This window comes from Paramisgurnus dabryanus, chromosome 6 (assembly GCF_030506205.2).
Source record: "Paramisgurnus dabryanus chromosome 6, PD_genome_1.1, whole genome shotgun sequence".
Taxonomy (NCBI): Eukaryota; Metazoa; Chordata; class Actinopteri; order Cypriniformes; family Cobitidae; genus Paramisgurnus; species Paramisgurnus dabryanus.
The window spans coordinates 6,043,801-6,068,716 of record NC_133342.1 but is presented as its reverse complement, the minus strand read 5'-3'; the positions used below and the strand labels follow the sequence as shown (position 1 = coordinate 6,068,716).

Below are 24,916 nucleotides of genomic sequence, written 5' to 3'. Positions count from 1 at the left end.
GTCTCTTCATCTTGCAGGGAAAAGTTTTTCTTTAGTTGTCTAAATAAACTAAATAATTTCCCCATAGCCTATCTCATGTATGCAAACCAAACTTCTTGCATAAATCATGATTTAATATATTTAATAATAATAATTGATACGTTATGTACGATTTATTATTATTATTATAATGCATATATTAATAATAATGCATTTTTTTGTTTACGTTATTAATGAAAAACTTATTTTAGCAACGCGTTTTGCACGTGCTACAACTTTAGCTTTGGCAAATTATTACAACAGGGGTAAAGTATGACACGTTTTCCATTTATTTAATTGACAAAGTGTGTCGCAACTATACCCTAAATACCCATATTACATAAGATATAATAATAAATTTTGCATGTCAAATTAATAAAATGTTGACATACCTAAAGAAGTCACAAATGCAAAATACGCTTGTTGCTGGAACAGGTTTTTTATAAGAAAGTTCTTAATAAACAAAGTTATTGTTTTTTCATATATAATATTAATAATACTACTTTTTATTGATGTTAAAAGTGCATGTATGACCATAAAATTATCACTGCATTAATACACCAACAACAAACCTTTACAACTGAAGCACTAGGCTACAACTAATAGGCCTAATAATAATAATACTTTTGTAGTAGTTGTATTTTTGTTTATTCTTATTGTTTATTGTTGTATTAATAGTTGTCATGATTTTATACACTCAAAGCATGAGGAAATCATTTTAGGCAGTCTGACAAAAAGTCGGTGACATCCAGTAACCTATTGCCTCTTATCACTGCAGTGTCCACACCGTTAGGTCAGGGCCGCGTGAATCAGCTCGGTGGAGTGTTCATAAACGGACGACCTCTGCCCAACCACATCCGTCATAAGATAGTAGAGATGGCCCATCACGGGATACGACCGTGCGTCATCTCCCGACAGCTGCGCGTCTCACACGGATGCGTGTCCAAAATTCTGTGCAGGTACCAGGAGACTGGATCTATTCGACCCGGTGCTATTGGCGGCAGCAAACCCAAGGTAGGACAGCATGGAGGTCATCGGACTCACTGTTATTTTCTTAGTGAATTCATATTAGTTTGATTTTGACAATTGCATGCATAATATACATAACGTTAAAAAAAATTATCGTGGTTTTGCTCAATGAGAAATAAAGTTTGAAATAAATTACATAAATTTATCATTTTCTTAGCAAGCAACAGTTTTGACTTTTTGAGTTGGCTATGTTGGTTTTTCAGAAACAAAACTTTTTTGTTATTAGTGTCATAAGATCAACTTATCTTTATTGGTTTCAAAACATCAGTGCGTAAATTGTTTACTAAACAAATAGAGGTTTTTAAATAAAGTAAATTATTAACTAAATAATTAAAGGATAAAAAGTTATTTGTAAAACTTTTAAAGGTCCTGTTATGCCATCACGCTGTAAAGCTTTTTGGATTGTAATTTCAACACTTCAGCGTATTTACTGTTGCTTTATAAATAGGATATTGCATTATTTATTTGGTGACGTGCCTACATCATGTTTTGATGCAATATTTATTAAAAGCGTACATTTTGTCACAAAGCGTAAAAAAAATACAAAATACATAAAAGAAAGCTGTGCAGTGAAGTGCAGGGGCGTAAATACCTGTCCAAAATGGTTGGTTATTTTATTTGCTTATGTCTTTATAAAAAATCTGGGATATTTAAATGAAAGAATGTATTAATGTATTAAAAGCAGAGTACAGCTCCCGACGTGGAAAAGAAAATTGAAGAGTACAAGAGAGAGAATCCAGGGATGTTCAGCTGGGAGATTCGGGATAAACTTTTGAAAGAGGGAATCTGCGACCGAAACAACGTGCCTTCAGGTACTGAACGATATATTCAACTTTATCTGTGAACCTTATCTGTACACTTTCGATTTTAATGTAGTGCTTCCCACACCTGTTGCCCATAAAGAAAAAAAACAGGTTTTATGCAAAGATTTTTTTTGATATTTTTAAAACATATTTAAAACCTTTATCTTGCATACTGATATAAATGTATATGTTTGCGCATTCAGACAGAGTAATGATGGGCTTTTTAATGCCTGTTGCTTGTATAATTTCACTGATGTTTTAATGTTCTCCTCGCAGTAAGTAACATCAGCCGCATGCTGCGCTGTAAATTTGGTGGAAACGGAGATGAAGATGATGAGGATGACGATGAAGTTGAGAAAAGAGAGATGGAGGAAAACGAAAGAAGAGGCAAACACAGCATAGATGGGATTCTCGGCGACAGATGTGAGTTTCATGCTAACTTTTCCTAAGATAAATAAAACCAGTTTAAAGGCAAAGATTAATTTTATGTGGGAGGTTTTATGTGCATTATATCCGTAAAATCCTTTATATTTCTTCTTTTATCATCTTTTCCCAAATTAAAGCCTACATAAGTCGATTTTAAACACTACATTTACGTTTTGATAAAATACTTCTAGTAAAAACATTTCACATGTTCGAATTTGTAAATATTTTAATAAATTAAAGATGGCTTTTATTTGGGCTTCTTATCTTGCTTGTGAATCTACTATAAGCACATCCACGGTTCATTTTGTCGGGATTGAAATTCACATCCAAAGTTTCAGTTTAATATTTTTGGCTTCAAACTGTCAACACAGAAATCCCCTCTTGGACTCGGGTAGCAGTTTTTTATTGTATTATTTTTTTTATTTTTGCGTTTTTGCTTTTATATCCTATTGAAGGTGAATTGAGGTCCAACACAGATTAACCTCTTAAAACGAGACGCTTCTGGAGTGAATCTGGCCGAATCAGTAAATCAAACATTTGTCCAAGAATAGCGTTCACTAAAAGACGCTCCTGCGGAGCACAATCGGACACTTGAGGATGAACTTGGGAAACAAAAGCCAAAGAGTCCATGAGACTCACGCTTCAGTTTCCCCAGGACAAAGCTCGGCCTGCCAGTGGCTTGGTCCTGACAAAAGACTCCAAGCTTTTCAAAATTTGGAAAGAAAGGAAGAAAAAACGTTTCAACAAAAGACGCAGAGCGGACATTATGGACGGGCAATGAGAGATGAATTATTCAGGAATGACCGAAGTCTCTTCTCAGAAGTGTTTTATAGACTTCTAGAGTTGAATAAAGTGGCCATTTCACTTAGAAAAATCTTTAGATTTTTTTTCTTTAACGACATTAATATTCAATAATTAGTTATTAGATATTTTAAACGGCGAAGAGCAATGTAGAAAAATTGAATAAACAACACTTGTTGATCAGAGTGCATGAATTAAAATTCATACCATTGCCTTTAATTAGTTCAGAATAAATGATTAGCTTCTATTTTAATTTACTTAAAACAATCAAACGTAAAATAAGTAACTAAATAATTTTACATATTGCGCATAATTAGTGATAGGTCTAAAACTTCATTGCTTCTGAAAAAATAAGGCCACTGAGTACTTGTGCTGTTAATAAAGGATTTTATTAAATAAATTCAATCAACGACACTCCAATGTCAAAATATCGCGAAAAGTATTTAACGCAGAATGTAGCCTTCGGACATTACCTGTTTCCCCTGTTGGAAGAAGGAAATGTATGTAATAACTTGGAAATGGATACAGGCAGTGCGTTTTTCTAACCCCCAACCGCCTGAAGTTCTTGAGTTTGTTCTAGATGTCAAATGGAGAGAATGTTACTCTGACTATCCAACCTATCCAGTGCGAGCTCTCCAATGCGCTCTGCGCGCTCCGTCCGGGATCACGGGCCGCGCTACAATTGGCTCACATTATACTCAGTCATTGCAATGAAAACCTTTTCTAGTAGATTAAATCGAGCCCTTTATTCGTCCCCACTTTCATCTCGAGACAAAAACCCGCCCCCTTCCTCTCCGCCCGGGGCGCGCATTCATTCCTCACTGCCCTTTTCGTTCTCTCTTTTCCAGCACTGCCATCACGAATACAGATCAGTTGGTAATTAGTTTAACAAACGACTGTCGATATGTTTTTGTTTGCAGATAGTAGCTTGATATGAACTCTGGAAACGCGCAGCCTCGCACTGGCACGTGGGCTTAGCAGAAATATTTTCCACAAGACTTTTTGGGGATAAAAAGTCAGACTTTTAGAACAAGATGCTTTTTTTGTGCAGTAGTTGGTTTTCTTAAACCTAGGCTTGTAACAAAGTAACTCAATGTCTGTATCTACATTGAAAGAATTAAGGACAAAAGATTGAATGAAAGAAGGAAGGGAGAAAGGAAAACAGTCTTTTCAATGCAGGGTTAATGTTTTTGTTTTCCTAGGAGGATCAATCACCTCTGGCTTTTATTCACATGTAGATGTGTCTACATCATAAAACTCAATGAGTCTTGATCTCCATTGACACACTGTAAACTTCTCTCTCCATTCAGACTCTTCCGTTTGTTTGCAGAGGGTTGAATCTGCACCGGCTGTATTTCACTCTCTCCTCCCTGATTGTGGGAGTTGTTGTTTTTTCCTTTTCGTTGGTCTCCGTTAAAATCTCAAAAGGGTGTTTTCAGAATCAAGAGGGTGTTCTCTAGCCAAATATTGATTAAGTACGTGTTTGCTGAGTCTATAGTTGTCGGGTAAGAGGGGTGTGTTGGCTCCGGGCCCCTGCTCCTTCAAAACCTATTGTTGGGCCCCTTAAAGGCTTAAGATCAAAGCGAGGGCCCCTTCAGATTTATTTGTCTGGGAAAAGCCAGTGTGGAGGACTATTGCTTACCATTTTTCTGAATTTGAGAATACACCTCGAAAGACGTTTCTCAGAAAAGGTTTGTTGAGGATGCTCAGAGCAGTTTTATGACATTTAGAAAGCACAAACTTTGTTCCCTTCATTATTTGCAAATTTTAAATAATTCATATATTTTTTGATTACCAGCTTTAAAAGTGATAAACTGAATGTAATAATAATTTTTGGACAAGTTGACAGCTAATAATTTTTATGAAGTTATTCAGTGTATCACTAATATGGTTCACATAACGATAATCAAATTATCTCGGCTACAAAAATTTTATGAATGAGAAAAAGTTCCAGAACCCAGTGCTCGTTCGATCGGCTCTTCCGATTAAATCGAGGATCCTCTCCTTTTCCCTATACTATTAACTTTGGGAAAACTGACAATCCTCGAGCCTCATTTAGCTAATTAAAAGTAACTAAAGTCATCAAAGAGCCACGGCCCTTCTCTCACAGACTCTCATTCACGGCAGGCGAAAAAGAAGACTCTGAAATACAAACAGTCAAAAGGATCAAGCTTTTTTGAAAGGGAGTCCCGTGGAGGCCAATTGAATAAGCTTAGTGCTTTCAGACGTGCCATGGTGAACGCAGTCAACATGTAATAATTAGTTTCATTGAACGGCATTCCAGCAATCTGCTGCTTTTCTCCTGGGCTCATTGTCTCCCAGCAGGCCAATAGCCAGGAGGACAGAGAGAATCAAGCAATGACAACACATGAAAGATTCAACTGGCTTTGTCCGAGAGTGCAAGAAGGACTTTGTTTGTGTAAATAAAATAGGGCTTTTGCCTGCTTTGCTGACTGCATGGTTAGTCAATAGAAAAAAGTAGGGGGGGGGGAGTTAGGGCTAAAAAAATCATGGCCATAAACAGATATTCTGGGCAGATTTATTTTTTGCATGACCACAAATGTGTTCAGAGCAGCACAGCCAGATGTATTTATCCAAAATTAGACCACAATGAGACGATTATGCCTATATTTGTCTGCTGGGGGTTGAGTTTTATTTGTAAATGCCCCTTATATTTTTAGTGTTTTTGTGTGTCTGGGAATGACGTCTGGCTCTCTGATCAATAAACAAGGGCCTTTCTCTCCCTGCGGGAATATTTCTCGGTCATGATTCTGAGATCCCGGGGGATTGAAGACCGGTCTTTGTGTTGATCAGTAACACAGATAAACCGAGAGTGCCGGATACTCAAAACATTGAGTATTATTTTGCTTTTGTGTAGCATTGCAGTTTTAACATTTACGCATTCACAAAAAAGAGGAGACTTTGTATCATTTCTGCATGATGTCATCCGATTCGATTTCGAAAACAAAGAATAACACGCATGCACGCGGTCACACCGAGCTTATCTCCGAATGAATGCTGCCTGTATGCTTCATTAGCTCTGCTTTCCATGCTGGCACCAGCATTGTGATGCTCAAATATTAATTCAAAGAACAATTAATGAATGCAAACCATCTTTGAAGTCGGGGGTGCGGGGTCGATCCCGGACCGGCCCCCGCCAACTGATGGACTCCTCTTCCAGTCCTCTCTTCTCAAAGACAGTTTGAAGCGTCTAAAAGAAAAAGTGAGCAATAGAAGGTCAACGAGAATAGAGGCTCCTCGCAGAATAGAGCTCTCTGTTTTCTTGGAAGTGTTTGAGCGAGTGAAACACTGGCAGAGGAGGTATGAAAAGGAGGGGACAGGAGAGGTCGAGGGTTTCGGGGGCCTTGCCATAAAGCCTTACAATGAGGCGGTTAATTGAGAAAAGCTAGACGGTGTTGTCAATCACTTAACTTGGAGAACTTCTCCAGGGAGAGAGAGGAAAAAGGCGAATCCGTAAGAAATGATCGTGTTGGGAAGAGCCGTGAACCTTCTCTTGTTGTTTCGGTGACTATGGTCTCATGACATCCAGCTTTTACAGTAGATCATTGTTAGCTCACTTTATCCACTTGTGATGATCCTTTTGCAAAAAAAAATGTTGGTTTCAGTTTTGGAGACTTTGCTGGCATCAACGACTGGAACTTTCTAATGTTTTCCAACTGTTGCCTGCGCAGGCAGGGTTTCAGAAAGTACACTATATAGGAAAGCAATGTTGTTTTAGGAACCCTTTTCATTAAGTGCCTCTTAACCACAACACGCTTGTTTCTGTAAGTGCACGTTCGGTGATTCCCTGTTAATGTTTCATCACGGTCCTGTGGTGCAAGTTTGCTGTTATAAGAAACACAAGACCCAGGCTATAAAGGGCATTTATAGTCTTTCGCAAAACTCTGAATCAGTGCTCAGATTGGTTATTTGTGAATCGGGATTGGAGGACTGTGAGCCCCTCTTTCGTACCCCAGAGACTGGGCAGGGTCAAGGGGGAGTCCCGGGTCATTGGCTGTGCAAACTCCCGCTCTGTTGGAAGTGCGGGTTAAGATAATGTGTTTGTTCAGTGTGACAGGTAGCAGGGTCTCTATGATGGTCAATAAACTCTTTGAGACTGAAGAAGACAAAGGGGAGAGGATTGTTAGTGGGTACGTTTATTTATGAGAACCAGAGACTTAAAATTGTAATTGAGCATCTTTTACCACAGAGAATGAAATGAGTGAATTTAATTGCATTTTTATTCTTGTCTAGTCTTGTGTCTAATCCTACTAAATCCTACTAAATATATGATATTAAGATGTTATGAAAATATACTAGTCAACATTTGAAGTGGATCAAAAAAGTTCATTAAAGTTGTCCTAAGACAAGAACAAGTATAAAGTATTGGTTTTAAGACAACTTTTATGAAAGGTTTTGATCCACTTCAAATGTTGACTAGTATATTTAGGTTATTGAAAATATTTTTATATAAATGTGACTCTGGATTCTAAATCTAGTCTTAAGTAGCATAAGTATATTTGTAGCAATTGCCAAAAATACATTGTATGGGTTAAAATTATCCATTTTTCTTTTATGCCAAAACTCATTAGGATATTAAAGATCATCTTCCATAAATATATTTTATACATTTCCTACTGTAAATATATCAAAACTTTTATTATTTTTATGAGTGGATTCAGTGTTAAAGACTTCATTTAGCAACTTTAAAGACGATTTTCTCAATATTGTGATTTTTTGCACTCTCAGATTCCAGATTTTCAAATAGTTGTATCTTGGCCAAATATTGTCCTATCCTAACAAACCATGCATCAATGTAAATCTTCATTATCATCAGCTTTCAGATGATGTATATATCTCTATATAAAAAATGACCCTTATGACTGGTTATGTGGTCCAGGGTCACAAATATATATTTATTTATATATAAATATATACCCTGCCACTGAAAACTAGAGATGCACCAATATTAAAATGTTCCACCGATACCGATTGCCGAATATTCAGAATGATATCAGCAGATGCTAGTACTGATAGTTTGGTGGTTATATTAATGTGCAAAAATTCTAAATATTTAATTTTCTGAATGTTATTAATTCATATAATGACCATTAATATTAAACATTAAACTAGTAATGTTTTTTTACATGTTCTATACACAGACCTCAAATTCATTACATTTTCCTGTTACGATAGTGTTAAAAACGGCTTTCATAGTCCGATACTGATAATTGGCCAATATATTGGTGCATCTCTGAAAATGTGATCAAAGTATTTTTTGTGTGTGATTTTATGGTTTTCAAAGAAACATTATGTGAAAATATAACATGAATATCTTTAATATTGACTGAGCAAGAAGATAGAAATCAATGAGTGATTGGAAATGAAATGATGCTCCTATCTCATCATCAGATTATAAAACTTCAGTCTGGATTTTACATACAGGGTCCCATTTTAGGCATAAACCTCAATAAAATAAATAATTCTCATTTAATTTTTTACTTTTTAAAAATGACAGACAGTGTTTAAATCCTGCTGGGTCATTAATTAGTTCTAGATGATGCATGAGTACTTTTTATGTTTAGAAGTGATATTTGCACTTTTTGTGAGTTGATCACTTAAGTCCTCTGTCATTTTATAAATCTTATGTAACCTACCTGTCTTAAATATATAGCCAGTGTGTGTATTTAGTAGGAAACTGTCTGGCGACGACATAAATATAATATAATGTGAATGTAATGCGTATACGCCTGTGTTTCGGAGCATGTGGTGTGCGTTCCTGCGGTGCGGTCGCTGCGTGGGTGCCGCGTTTTGGCTTTGTCCTGTTGTTGGGAGCGATTCCACGCTGCAACAGGCACCTCTGTCCTGTTCTGACATCATGAGCAATGCATGCTGGGAAGCCATAATACCCCAGCATCCCTTCTTTAATGGTTCTCGTGTCCCTTTCCAAACATGGAACCTTTTTATAGTTTGTTATTTCCTTAAATGACCGTATCAGATGGTAATGCCATGGTACTTTGAAATCTATGATATTTATATGGCATGTGTAATTTTTATGAAGTTTATAACCTGTGGCTGTTTATTATGAATATATAGTCACAATGTTGGACAAGCGTTTGGTATCATAGCTGTTGTGTAGCATGGCTGGAGCGTGGGGGGCTGTTTGGACCATCAGTCGATGTCCAAAGACACCACATTCGGGATCTTTCTTCAGCCCGCGTTCGAAACCTTAAAAATGATTTGTCTCTCTCTTTCTCCGCGTGCCTCTCGTTCTCTCTCTCTCTCTTTTCCTCTCGGGGCATCTGCTGGGGTCGTGGCTCTTTAGCGAGTTGAGTGACTCCCCGCTCCTCCCTCTTAACAAAATGCCAGTCCCAGATGGAGTCGCGATCGTTCCGTTAACCATTCTTCTGGCTACATCTGCTGGGATTCTATATACTCCTTAATTCACTCACCAGTGGCCGGCCGGGGCGCACGCTGAAAAGGCCAGCACTCCTCCGCGCGGCAAATAAATGCTTCATTTGTCTCTTCTCCCCTTTGTTTTGTTAGAGGAACACATGTCACAGGCTCAATTACCCAACCATTTAACAGCCCCTGAGGAGGAGAAGAGTCTTCCCTACCAGGAGCTATAAACTGCCCAGATGGTCGTGCGTAGACTCGGGCTCTCTCTCGCTCCAGCATCCCTCTGCGTTTACTTTCACTTTAACTTTCTTTGTTTCGCTGTGTTTGTGTGCCAAAGTGTGTCGGTACCTAAAGTGTGTCTCCTTCTGACTTTCATGTAATGACACCTCATTTAGCGTTAAGATTCAGGGAGATGTTTGTGGATGTCCCGTAAGCGTGCCGATGCTCTTGTGTCTCTTCTAGAGTTTTAGAAAAGATCTTAGCTGTGTCAGGAACTGTAGTTAGATTGAAATCTCGGAGCCACAGCGTTTGATTCCTGTTTTCCAAATTCAAGAACAAACTTTCGTATTTGGAACAGTGACAAATCCCTTTAGATCGTTTTCTCTGCAGACTTATGCTTTATGTCCTTTTGCCTTCTGTTTTTCCACCTTCTCTTGTTTCTTTATGATTACCTTTACATTCCTTCATTAGAGCGCTCAACTCTCTCTCTCTCTCTCTCTCTCTCTCTCTCTCTCTCTCTCTCTCTCTCTCTCTCTCTCTCTCTCTCTCTCTTCTTCGGGTACGCAGGTTGCCGGTTTGTGGGGTTTTTCTGTGTGTGAGTGGAATATAAATCTGGTGTAAATCTGGAGAGGCACACAAATCCAAATTTTCAAACTAAATTCACAGAACTGCTGACTCTTCTTGCAAAATCGAACAATTCCTTCAAAACCATTTCACATGTACTCAAAATCAAACAAAGCTTTAATATAAACACCACAGAGCATCCATTAGACACTACTTTAAGAAACAGGAACAAAAATTGAAAAAATCTAGAAGTCTAGTTCAGTAAATATAGTGAAAAGAGTAATTAAAGTTATCGTAAGTACGGCAAGAAATAGGAAGTTTTCATTATATGTGTATGCAGCATTTTTATTTTTTAATTCAGCAGTCAAACTTTACAATTTAGCCAAATGCATCGTCTCTGGTGTCCTGCTCTTCTTCACACTCCATGCAACTGTTAAAAAATACCATTTAGGAAAAGTTTAGACAATTACGTGTTGTTGTGTTTTCTCAATGATAACTGTGTTGTAGTTGTGTACAACTTTTGCCTGCCTGTGTTTAGCATTTTGCAAAACAATGTGTTTTAGTGAGAAGTTTGTGTTTAGAGTTTTGCAAAAAGAGTGCATTGGTTTTTTAAACAGTGTCTAACTACCTAAACCCGTTTAAGGTTTTACCAAAAGAGGTTTAGTGTTTTAGCAATTCAGAAAAACTGTAAGTGTCACTAAAGAGTTTGAAAGAGGGGTCTAAATATGCATTTAATTTTTTTCTAATGAAACCCAATGTAGTACGGCATTACTTTACTTTTTCAGATCCGCCAAATCTAAAAAACAATTATCGTATCAAAGTATTCAAATACATTTTCATGATGTCAAATAATTGTAGCCTGATTTAATCATGGTCCAAGCAAATATCTACACCAATATATACCCCTTTATGATGACGTGCCAGCATATGCGCGTCTTTAGGCAATGGAAGTATGGCAAGAATCAGCAGTAAAGCAACACAGACAGAGAAAGTTATTTGACTTTATCAACTTTGTCAACACAGCTACCAGATCCATGTACTATAGTGGAGTGGATAGAAGACGTAAGCAGATGGCCAAAAATAAAGTGGCCAGATACATATACTGTATACATATATTAGTATATTATATTACTGCAACCAAACACAACAACCAGACATTTTGGTGCTGGGAAACCGTTTTAATAAACTTTCTGAGTTGCTAACACGTTTGAACCAATGGGAAATAACACCACTTCTGTTGCCAAAATGCACGTGCAGGCTATTTCATCATGTGAGCTGTAAAAGGGTCTATAGTGCGGATATTTATGTGTGTTTCTTTAAACATGAGTTTCATTCTCGTTTTGTGCTAGTACTATGCAAATACAGTTGGTTGGTTCAATTGGTAACACCTAAAGACTTAAATTGTTCAGCTTAAGTAAAATTTTAAGTTGAATAAACTTAAATGTTTTAGGTGTTACCAATTGAAGTCATTTTTTAAGTTTGAATCTTTACAGTATAGAGTGAAAGTTTGCCTCTTTCAAAGAATATGAAAGACAAACCATCTGTCAAAAGTCAAAGAGATGCAGAGGAGATTGATTGTGGGAGTTGTCGGTGGTGTATTGGGGACAGGTATGCTTTAGGAAGCGGACACAGTGTGAAATTCCTGTCCTGCTGATGTTTTGATAGACAGCATCTGTCTGAATCCTTTGCCAAGTTTCTCCATACAAGATTTCATTTAGGAAAATATCTCCTTTACTTTGAATGAGAACTGACATGGTAGCCATTTTCAAACAGGATCATTATGGACCTTGTGTGACAAAGCTATTCAATGCATTTGTTAAATAAAAGACAGATATGAATTTATGTTATTTCAAGAGAACTCTAAGTGATGTTTCTTACTCAAAAGCAGTGTTCCTAATGAAATTATCCGAAGCGATCTGATCTTCGGGGTGAATCTGGTTCACGGTGCTAGGTGCATTTCTCTAATCTGATCGGAGACCGTTTGTTGGAACCTTGAATCTTTAACCTCCGTGTCAACCCGGCATCAGTCATGCAGTTAAGAAAAGCGCAGCGAGAGCGAGCGATTAATAAATCATATATTTGAGCGAAGGTGCCTGTTTAGCGTACGTCAATGCGCTAAATGAACATGATGGACGAGATTCGGGGGTAACAATTATCTTAAAGCGGAATCATCGGTATTCCCACACCCCGCAAACCGGTCCCCCAGGTGCCATTGAGCGATACCACCCCCCCTCCATATGATTCCCCCACCTTCATCCCTCTCCACCTCTGTAACCCCCTGGCCATGGAGAAGGAAAGGGTTTGGGGGCGGCCCCCCGCTGTTCCCCTGCGGAGCCCCTATTGCCCTGCGTCCAGCCCTCATTGTGCCCACCTCCCCCCCCCCGCCCCCTGCCAGGCAGGTGACAGGGGTTTCAATGCTAGCCGGATCGAGCTCATGGAACATACAGATGGAGCGTGGAAATCAGACTCCAAAGAGCTCAGTCACCATTCCCACTAAACAGGCCAACAAAAGACCAGGCCAAATAACTCCCAAAGGAGAGAGAGAGAAAGAAAGAGAGAGAGAGGGAGAATGCCAAACGCAACAGTGTAATATAAAAATTGCAGTTTGACTTTTTTTAGCTTATGATCCAAACATGAGGAAAAGCAAAAACGCATGTACCAAGACCTTAATGAGATTTGGTAGCCATGGCAGTCTCATACACATGCAGACGTTCTTGGTTATTTTAATTTCGGAGAGAATAACATGTTTTGCGTTTGCCGTTTTTCATCCTGTTAGTCATTTATGGTCTTAAAGTTTGGACGGTGGAGATGAAATGAGAACTTGTTTCCTTAACTGTGGAGCCTCCGTATGCTGTAAATAGTTCAGAGTTTTGGGGAAACTGCATTTAAAGACGTCTCTGTGGTGCGGATGAATGAAAAAGGCAGGCCTTGTCTCTTTCTCTCTCTGTCTCTTCTCAGTCCTGGGAGATGCACGGAGTGATGTGAGCTGGGCAGCCGTTTGGCTCCAGGATGATGACATTGTCTGCTTTTTGTGTCTCTTCTTATTTTAGTTTAAAATCTGGCACTGTCTTTATCCTTTCAAGCATTTATCTTTCATTTGCTCCTCTTTTAGTAAGAGATACATACAACTGCACAGAGTTTTTGTCATTTTGAAGTGTGGCGATAGCTGTTAAAAACCAAATCAGTAAAAAAATTGAATCTCTGCGATACAGATTGAGTAAGAATACATAAATAAGAATCAACACCGGTGATTTAGCAAATCTTATGAATTTAGTTTTTGCAATTATTATACTTTGTAAATGTGTGCGAGTTTAAGCTATATAAATATTGATATTTTCTCCAAACAGTGTGATTAAATTAAAACGTATATATTTGTAATAATTGTTTATATTGAGGTCTCCGGCAACGATTTTGGTGGAACGAAGACTTTTTAACGTTTTGTGTTGTAAACCGTATGGGGGTGAAAATCGAAAGAGTGAATTGGAGAAAGGAGATGGCAAGCGTCAGACGAAGCAGATGTGGCGTTGGCGAGTCATGGACCGGGGGCTTTCGCAGCGTATTACTGGACAATAGCGGACTGTCACGCTAGTTTGAGGAGGCTAATCATTTGATAGGGCCGCCCCTCCTCTGGGTACAGATTCACTCCGCTCACACTAACATTCTCTTCTGCTGAATTAACTACGAAAGAACCTTTCGCCCCTTCCTAACGTCAGCTGAAATAACATGCAAAATAATACCTGCGTATGAGAGCGACGTATGTTTGTGTGTGTATACAGAAGGATGGGGAGAGAAAAATTTAGAGAAACTTAATCAAGTGGAAACAAAATAACAATCAACAATATTAATTCACTGTTAAAACTTTAAACCGATTTGTAGCGATTAAACTTTAAAGCAATAAATTCTGAAATATTCTGATGTTTTTTTTATCATTATTGTACTTGTATATAAATGTTATCTGTATCATTACTTTCCTATGAGAACTGAAAGTAGGGTTTCGTAGCGATTAATCGCGACTAATCGGTTTCAAAATAAAATATTTTGTTAACATCATGTATGTGTGTACTGTGTATAGTAATTAGTTATATATAAATAATAAACACACATTTAAGAAATATTTACATACATGTATAAACATACCTTTAATGTAAGCTTTTATACGTTTGTGTGAAAAGTTGTTTGGTTAACACTTGTATTTGTAAACAATTAGTGAATGCATAGTTAACATGAATTAACCGTGAACAATACTTCTACAGCATTTATTATAAATTATACATGCATGTGTGCATATACATAATTATTATACACAGCACACACACACATACATGATGTAAACAAAAACTTTTATTCTGATTAGTCGCGATTAATCGTTATGCATATCTAAATGAACGCAGTGTTGAGTTTCAGAAAGAGTATTTTCTGAAACAAACTGGGACTCTGACAGATGAGTTTACTTTTGAGTTATTGTTTTTAATGTGATTTACGTTGTGTTTCGTCTATAGCGAGTCACTCAGACGAGGGCTCTGATGTGGACTCAGAACCGGGTTTGCCACTGAAGAGGAAACAGCGCCGTAGTCGGACCACGTTCACGGCCGAGCAGCTGGAGGAGTTAGAGAGAGCTTTTGAACGCACACACTACCCTGATATATACACAAGAGAAGAGCTCGCACAAAGAGCCAAACTCACAGAGGCACGAGTGCAGGTACACAAACACACACACACACACAAACACCCTATTGTTCAAACTTTATATTCCATCCCCTTGCCCTAACTCTCACAAAAACATTTTTACATTTCCAAATAAACATTATTTAGTTTGATTTATAAGATGTTTTCCTTATGGGCACTAAATTACTGGTATTACTTTGTCTATTCATATCGTTCCCTCATGATATTCATGCAGGATTTCCTTAAAAAATGCCCATGTAAATATGTTTAGCTCTGTAAATTTCCCCGCGTTTAACCACACACCCCTTCCCTACAGTCACACGACACACGCATGACTTCTTGTGCCACGTCTGACTTCATGTTTGTACCCTCGTATTTCTGTTGTACCGCAGAAAACCCCCAGATCCAAAACTTTTTAATGAGTCTATTATTAAGTCCTTTTAACCCAATTAAACTTGAACCCGTGACATGATATCATCCTTTCAATTCCTGTCCGAAAAACAAGCCTTAAGCCACTGAATACACAAAGAGTGTCTGTGTATACACGGATACAAGCGCACACACAGACAAACCACATAAAGGATATTTTGCGATAATATCATGTATTCAGTAAGCCTCTGTCAAGACAATTCAAAGTCAAGTGACTTTCAATTTTTCAGTTGCCTCGGTTAAAGTTTTGCGGATTTCAGAAACTGACTGTTGCCACAATTGAAAATGTTGATGTTACCAAGCACTAAAATTAAGTTGAGGTCATATTTTTTAATGTTTTTAGCGTAAAGCTGCATTTATACAATGCAAAATTGTAAAAAGCACTATAGAAATAAACTGAACTGAAATAAAGGTGTGAAAATACTTAATTGACGACAGGCCATTGAATTATTAAAAAAATTATGCACACCTAAGGTGACAGTGCGAGTGTGCATTATTTTCAAATAATTCAAAGTACCGCAGGCAATGATTACGCGTATACCATAATTACCACAGACATTACTCTAAGAGTTATTTTTCAGACATTTGACAGGTTAGGTGTGCGTTTATTGAAAAATAATGCATACCCCGTGGAACCAATCAGAATAAAGCATTTAACAGGCTCGTGGTATAACAAGAATTAATTAATGCTGAAAAACTATATAGTTAATTTGTTTGTTCATGTTATTTAATGCATTGACTAATGTTAACCAATACAACCTTTTTGTAAAGTGTTACCGTTGTTTGTTCTCCCATAGGTGTGGTTTAGTAACAGACGAGCTCGTTGGAGGAAGCAGGCTGGAGCCAATCAGCTGATGGCATTTAATCACCTGATTCCCGGTGGCTTCCCGCCCTCTGCCATGTCAAGTTTGCAGCCCTATCAGCTGGCGGACAGCCCGTATCCTCCATCATCTATTTCACAAGGTGAGAAGACCTAACATGGTATATTCAAAGCTCAGTTGGAAGAGCGTTGCATTCGCAACTCATCAAAAAGTTGTGGGTTCGATTCCAAGGGGACACACACTTTGGATCACTCAGGAATTAAATTAATACACCAACTTTGTTCTTGTCAAAAAACATTTTCAAGTGCCGAAATGCAGACATTTTCACATGCGCAAAACTTTTCTGAAATGCAAGTTTTTATAAAGCACAACCGCAATTCATTTATTATCTTTCTGCTTATTTCTGCCTTTTTCTCCACAGTGTCTGAGCAACCCAGTACGGTTCATCGACCTCAACCTCTGCCTCCAACTTCAGTGCATCAGACTGGGCTTGGCAGCGGACCGGGACCGCAGGAGGGGAGTTCGGCCTACTGCCTCTCCTCCGGACGCCATGGCTTCTCTGGTTACTCGGATGGCTACGTGGCCACGCCAGGCCATGCAAACTCAGTTAACTCTGCCATCAGCAACGGCATCCCATCACAGGTTAGTTTACTGAAAAGCCACCTGTCTATATATATATATATATATATATATATGCAAAAATAGGTTTGCATCTTGTTAGGTGATATCCTGGATGGTCATTAGGTTTGCACAGGTATACCATTCAAAATGGCAGTTTCGATCATCAGTGTCGTTTATAGAGTCGCTTCTGTTTTAATGCTAACCAACGGATGTCGAGACAGAAGGTTCGAAGATGAGGACAAGGACCAAATGACGGAAACGAGATCTGAAAGACAATTATTTGTGATTACACACTCATCAGCTGTTATCCGTCAGCTCGCCTGATGCGCGTGACGCGCTAACAAGCAGAAAATGAGCTCCTGACTGCTCAAAAGAGTTAAAGAGGAAAGCTTCGGTCTGTGGACTGTCCTTCTGTAAGCGAAGAAACCAAAACCTGAACGCTGCAAGAGACAGATAAACAACATGAAAGAGAGAAAGAGATGGATGGACACATCAGGATAAATAGATTGATAGAGACAGACGGTGCCCCGGGGCTTCGAAGCTGAAAACAATATGAAAAACCCATCTGTAGGTTTTGTGGACATTTATAGCAAACCAACAATGCTGAAATATAAGAAAACACTGTTGATCTGATACCGTAGTTTACATATATACAGCCGTAGTAAAAAAAAAGTAAGAGACAACTCAAGTTTTGCATTTTATTATCATTTCTACATGTATTACGAAATTTCTTTCCAGTGTCTTTTGAATTCCAACAAAAGCAAACCTCATGAGACATAAAGCGACCCAACCGCAATACAAAGTCACAAGATGTGATTCAAATCAGGGTTATTAAAAACATTAGTATTTTGTTATCGAAAAAAATATATATTTTAACTTATTTTCTCAGCAGTATTCAAGATCGGTTTTTCATTATTTCGACCATGTTTTCCCCATTAAAATTTTCAGTAAATAAATGCAAAAAAACCATACATTTTATTAGAAACTTATAATAAAAGATCATTTTACCTATAAATAGTACATTTAGACAAATTAAAAATAATCCTAAAGTGGTGTCTATTTTTATATATCTGTGCAAAAGTCTTAGGCCACCACCACCAGCTTTGTTGTTTTAGCAAAGTTTTAATGTCCATTAATATTTATTTGTCATGCTTTTTATTAAAATACAACCAGGAAATATGTAAACAAAATTTAAATAAAACCATTTTCAGAACTAAATGTCTTCTTCATGCATCATTCAGTGACTCTTTTGTTAAGAAGCACATCTTGAGCTTTTTTGAGGAGACTGAAGTCTTAAAGTCATTCGATAAGAATAAAAAAATTAGGATTTAATTTAATTTAGGTTTAAGAGTTGCCTGCTATTGCTCAAGAGAAAGTTGATTTTAGCCTAAAAACTTAATCTTATACTTTTATACTGTTTTTTAATACTACATATAAATGTCCTGTATTTTCTGGTTGTATTCTAATAAAGACACTGAGAAATAATTATATATGATCACTATACAATTGCAAAAACAACAAATCTAAAGACTTTTGCACAGTACTATATAAATATGTAATAAGATAGCATGTACGGTTAACAAAGAGACAAAGTCATACGGTATCAAACTGTGTCAGTTTTTTAAGTTCTGTGCATCTGGCCGACACTTTAAAGTGACTTGCAATGCATTCAAGATGCATACGGGAACACACATTTCCATATGTGTATAACCAATATTATGCACATATATTCCTGTTCACTTTAATATCCTTACGAATCTTACAAAATGACACATCTTCACCAATATCGATCCTGCGTACAATAACTGAACAGCACAAAGTTATTTAACATGACGTATTAATTGAAGTGTGTCTAATTGTAATGCCCTCGGCAGCAGGGTTTCTAATCAGAACCAATTCCCGGTCATTAAGGCGACATTCCTGTGCCGGGAATGACTTGCAGGTCAGGTAACTCTCTCACTAATACTCAATCTGCTATTGCCATTAGCTTGTGTGTGTGTGTGTGTAACCAAGGACAGGGTCGACCGGTGGCGCAAGGAGTCTCGTCGTCATGACGATGATAGTTGATATTGGTGCGTCTGGGATTGTAATTATGGGATTCCAGATTCTTAATTGATCCGAATGGGAGAATTTACTTTTGGTAATGTGCTGTGTAATTTATGCAAATGAGTTTTTTGTCGGCTAATTGTTTGAATTATGTATTTATACGTGGTCGCTAAAAGAAGCTGGGGATGTGCGTTGGGTAAATTGGTTTGTTAAGTAAAATGGCAATTATTCACCTTAATTTTTCAATAATGCTCATGCCTGAACAGTACTATATATCAATTACATATAGGCCTGTATATCAATTATTATAAATAAATAACAAATAAAAGTTAATGTTTGCTTTTCTTCCTTCTTATTTAAAATAGTAAGCTGTAAAATTCTCTTAAAATTTACTCGGCATCAAAGCATTGCAGATGTGCATGATTTTTTTGTATTACAGTGCTGTGCAATGTTATCTTCTAAATGAGAACCAATATGTTGAAGTAAACCAATGCAAACATTTTGCCTTATTTCTGCTTATTGATGCATTTCAACATGGCGGCACATGGATCTGTTTGTTTACATTTCAATTTTACTAAACAAGCTCAAAATGAATCATAATTTCTCTCACACTTTGGAAAACATTTACTTACCCACCGCAGTGATTTCATGAAGGCAACATGGTGGCTTTGTAAATTTAAATTGTGTATAAATGAAGAAAGGGAGGTCTATCTGCATATTGTTGAATGTGGGCCGGATTCGTCCCCCAGGTTTCATCGTACAGCTGCGCGTACATGCATCGCGCTGGCTGGGAAAATGTTTTATGAGGAAGCTTTTTGTCAACAACTCCTGTCTGTGGTCTCACGATGGAAAGAACATTTTAGGTTTCACCTCAGATGTCGTGGGGTCCGGGCCTCCCACCGGGAGGTGAACGAGAGAGTTTAACCTCCATGTGCTTCTCATTTGTTAAGCATCACACATCACTGTGGCTCACACATGTGCTGTCGTACTTTATATTACAGAGCGTGTGAACGTTGAGTTATCTGCAAGGTGGCGAAAAAACACCTGAAAATCTCTTTCATGAATCCAGAGAGGAATTTCATGGACACGCATATGCACACAATGAGGACGAACCACACATACACACATTTTAAAAACAAAATACAGCATATGGAATTGGTGAGGATGTCCCCAAAAGATTTCTTGTGAAATTTGGGATAAAAAATTTACAGTTACCCCCTTATACCAACACGTTTAATGTGTAATCTCTGAAGGAATACTGAAGGAAAACTCATTTTTCTTCTCAAGCTTTTCTTACTTTAAAAATTTCCTTTTTTTAAACTGGCTCGGCAATTTCTCAAACACAAAATTGTTATTAGGAAAATGTTAACCGGGCGAAGAAATGTAGACTCCGCCCTCCTTTGGCTGCGCTAGGCAATGGGTTAAAAGAAACCATGTGTCCGATTGGACGGGGAATAATTTGACTCTCATGGTTTCTGGACAGCCGGGCGGTCGGTCGGTGTGCGGGAGTTTTTTTTTTTGGGTCGGGCTGGTTTGGATTAATGATTAGCAGAGAGCTGATGTGTGTGGCGTATGAGAGCTAACAGACACGCTCATGATGGTACACTCGTGTCCTGTGTCCATCTGTCCGTCACCGCAGAGATTTAGACACAGGCGGTGTAAGATCTTTACTCGCTGTCAACAGATCCGTTTGCAGACACAGGGTTGAGATGTCACAGTCTGTTGTTCGGTTATAAGGATTTTTTCTTTATGGATTAAATTACAAAATTATGTTTAGTTTAATATGTTCATTCCACATCACAAGGCTTAAAAGAAAAGGAGGCTTATAATGTTTTATGTGGCGCAGAGTAAGTAAGTAAATGTGTATAATATAAATAAAGCAATTTATATTTTTTTATTTTGCATATAACAAATACGATTCCCAGGATTTTGGTGGCCACTAAGATTCTTGGTGCCCAAGTCAGACCTCTTAAAAGTGATGTCATCTTCTTTCCTACCAAATGCATTTGATAACCAATCTGTTTGCTCTTGTGTCCTGTCAGGTGATGGGACTGTTGAATCCGGGCGGAGTTCCCCATCAGCCCCAGAGTGATTTTGCTCTCTCCCCGCTGACGGGCGGTTTGGAGCCCAGCACGGGCATGGCTCCCAGCTGTCACTCCTCTCAGAGACTGGAGGCTCTGTCGGGTCTGCCAAGCATGCCAACGCTGCCCAGTTCTCAATCCTACTGCCCTTCCAGCTACAGTTCATCTGGCTACAGCGTGGACCATGTTGCATCTTACCAATACAGCCAATATGGACAGAGCAAGGTAAATACCAACACCCATTCTTACGAAGTGCGTATAAATAGCACGCAGTGTGAAAAGTTGTGCAATTCATAGGCCAAATTCCAATTTTGCATGCATATGATACGCCAGTCCTTCCCATTCACTTAATACGCTCCATCTTTTTGTGTCGTTTATGTATCGGGTTTTCCATTTTTTCTCCCAGTTTTTTAAGTCATTGTTGTTTGGGTTTGAGGTTAGGGATTTGCTTATATATTTTTTCATCTTTTTGTTTATTTTTAAACCATGGTTGCTTTGAGTTGCGGTTAGAATTGGAGTTTGGGTTAGGATGTCACTTTATGTAACAAAAAGTTGTTCTAACCCCTAACCACAATGGTAAATAGCGACAATGGTAAAAACCGATGAAACAACACGAAAGCACCATATTAAAGAGTACAAATGTTTTATACATATGTAATAATGTGCTTCAAACATATATTGTTAGCTGGAAAAATGACACACACAAGCATGCATCAGTCCGTTATCATGATTTGTGTATAAATAGCACACAGTGTGAAAATTCGTGCAATAAATACACCAAATTTCAATTTTGCGTGCATATGATACGCCAGTCCTTCTCGTTCACTTAATACGCTGCATCTTTTCGTGTCGTTTTATGTATTGGTTTCTCAATTTTATTCAGTTTTTTTAAACCATTGTCACTTGGGTTTGAGGTAAGGGATTTGCTTTTTATCATCTTGTTGTCTACTTTTAAACCATGGTCGCTTGGAGTTGGGGTTAGAATTGGAGTTTGGGGTAGGATGTCACTTTATGTAACAAAAAGTTGTTCTAAACGACAATGGTAAAAAGCGACAATGGTAAAAAACTTTTAAAAAAAGAGAAACCAAATACATGAAACAGGAAAAGTGCCACATTAAAGAGTACACATGTTTTATACATATTTAATAATGTGCTTCAAACATATATTGTTAGCTGGAAGAATGACACGCACACAAGCATGCATCAGTCCATTATCATGATTTGCGTGTAAATAGCACACAGTGTGAAAATTCGTGCAATAAATACACCAAATTTCAATTTTGCGTGCATATGATACGCCAGTCCTTCTCGTTCACTTAATACGCTGCATCTTTTCGTGTCGTTTTATGTATTGGTTTCTCAATTTTATTCTGTTTTTTTAAACCATTGTCACTTGGGTTTGAGGTAAGGGATTTGCTTTTTATCATCTTGTTGTCTACTTTTAAACCATGGTCGCTTGGAGTTGGGGTTAGAATTGGAGTTTGGGGTAGGATGTCACTTTATGTAACAAAAAGTTGTTCTAAACGACAATGGTAAAAGCGACAATGCTAAAAAACTTTTTAAAAAAGAGAAACCAAATACATGAAACAGGAAAAGCGCCATATTAAAGAGTACACATGTTTTATACATATTTAATAATGTGCTTCAAACATATATTGTTAGCTGGAAGAATGACACACACAAGCATGCATCAATCCATTATCATGATTTGTGTATAAATAGCACACAGTGTGAAAAGTCGTGCAGTACATACACCAAATTTCAATTTTGCGTGCATATGATACGCCAGTCCTTCTCGTTCACTTAATACGCTGCATCTTTTCGTGTTGTTTTTTGTATTGGTTTCTCAATTTTATTCTGTTTATTAAGTCATTGTTGCTTGGGTTTGAGGTTAGATTAGGGATTTGCTCATATATATATTTTTTCATCTTTTTGTCTATTTGTAAATGGTTTTTTTGGAGTTGGGGTTAAAATTGGGGTTTGGGGCTTTATGTAACAAAAAGTTGTTCTAACTCCAAACCCAAGTGACAATTGTAAAAAAAAGAGAAACCAATCCATGAAAAAAGCGCCATATTAAAAAGTACAGATGTTTTATAATGTGTTATATTAATAATGTGCTTCAAACATATATTGTTAGCTGGAAAAATTACACACACACAAGCATGCATCAGTCCGTTATCATGATTTGTGTATAAATAGCACACAGTGTGAAAATTCGTGCAATACATACACCAAATTTCATAGGTGTCATTTACACTGGGGACGCTGGGGACATGTCCCCACCACTTTTTGAAATGGCTGATTTTGTCCCCACCACTTTTTGAAAGCATTTGGTTAAAATGTTCTGAAAAATCAAGCAATACACTGCAAAAATGACTTTCCTACTTTTCCTACTTTTGTATTATTTTCAGTAGAAATATCTAAAAATTCTTAAATTAAGATGCTTTCTCTTGATGTGCAAAATGACCTAAGAAAGTAAGTCTAGTTTTTAGACCAACCATACAATTTAAGTGAATTTGTGATTAAAACAAGCAAAAATGTCTGCCAATGGGGTGAGGAAAAAAATCTTAAAATAAGATTAGTTTTTTCTTAAAAACTTAATTTAAGCAAAATTTTCTCACCCCATTGGCAGATAATTTGGCTTGTTTTACACTTCAAAAAAGGATTTTTTAGAAAAAATTCTTAGTATTCTTAGTATCTTAAATTAAGATGCTTTTTCTTGATGAGCAAAACGACCAAAGAAAATAAGTCTAGTTTTTAGACCAAAAATATCAAATTTAAGTGATTTTGTGCATAAAACAAGCCAAAAAAAAAAAATCTGCCAATGGGTTAAGCAAAAAATCTTGAACCTTTTTCTTTTTCTAAAACACTAAATTCAAGAAAAATTCAAAAATTTGCTTACCCCTTTGGCAGATTTTTTGTTCATGCAAAAGATCACTTAAATTTCATATTTTTGGTCTAAAAACTAGACTTATTTTCTTACATCATTTTGCTAATCAAGAAAATACATCTTGATTTAAGAATTTTTAGATATTTCTACTGAAAACAAGACAAAAATACTAAGAAAGTCATTTTATTTGCAGTGCACACTGCAAAAAATTATTTTCAAGAAAAAAAAAATTCTTAGTATTTTTGTCTTGCTTACAGTAAAAATATCTAAATTAATTTAATATAGTTAAATATAAGTCTAGTTTTTAGACCAAAAATATCAAATTTAAGTGATTTTGAGCATAAAACAAGCAAAAAAATCTGCCAATGGGGTAAGCAAATTTTTCCTGAATTTAGTGTTTAATAAAAAATTTAAGATTATTTTGCTTACCCCATTGGCAGATTTTTTTTGCTTGTTTAATGCACAAAATCACTGAAATTTGATATTTTTGGTCTAAAAACTAGACTTATTTTCTTGGGTTGTTTTGCTCATTAAGAAAAAGCATCTTAATTTAAGAATTTTTAGATATTTTTCCTGAAAACAAGACAAAAATACTAAGAATTTTTTTCTTGAAAATCATTTTGTGCAGTGTATGTCTGGTTTTATGTTCCAGTGTCACATAAGTTGCGTTGTGTGCTTATGGTGTGTTTTTTGCCCATTTTTTATGCGTCATTATTCAATATTTTTCCAGTCCTGCTGTCATGTTTTTTCATCTGATCTTTTGTCCCCACCACTTTTCAACACAAACTGACGCCCCTGCCAAATTTCAATTTTGCGTGATACGCCAGTCCTTCTTGTTCACTTAAAGCCTGTGCCATCCACACTTTTTTTTATTTGTGACCCTGCCTGTGAAAACCCAGCTAAAGTTATTATGTAAAGATCATGTCTGTGAAAACACGTAACTTAGGGTTATATATAAAATATTAGGGCTGCATGATATTGGGAGGAATGCAATTTGCGATTCTACTGTTCAACATTGTGATAACAATATTTCTTACAATATATTTCTTAAAATCATTTTGATATGTAATTACCATACTGAAATAAACAGGTAATACATATTCT

At 37.1% G+C, this 24,916-nt stretch overlaps 1 protein-coding gene across 2 annotated transcripts in view; it reads left to right on the top strand.

Annotated features, from left to right (window-relative positions):
* pax3a (paired box 3a) overlaps positions 1 to 24,916 on the top strand; it is a 78,820-nt gene that overhangs the window by 655 nt on the left and 53,249 nt on the right. The window contains exons 2-8 of one of the 2 annotated variants that reach the window (XM_065262254.2): positions 797 to 1,032; positions 1,733 to 1,859; positions 2,127 to 2,273; positions 14,759 to 14,958; positions 16,151 to 16,316; positions 16,596 to 16,816; positions 20,884 to 21,147. In XM_065262254.2, coding sequence (XP_065118326.1) covers positions 797 to 1,032; positions 1,733 to 1,859; positions 2,127 to 2,273; positions 14,759 to 14,958; positions 16,151 to 16,316; positions 16,596 to 16,816; positions 20,884 to 21,147 — 1,361 coding nt within the window. Of the gene's footprint in view, positions 1 to 796; positions 1,033 to 1,729; positions 1,860 to 2,126; positions 2,274 to 14,758; positions 14,959 to 16,150; positions 16,317 to 16,595; positions 16,817 to 20,883; positions 21,148 to 24,916 lie in introns of both variants that reach the window. The other variant, XM_065262253.2, reaches the window with a different exon arrangement.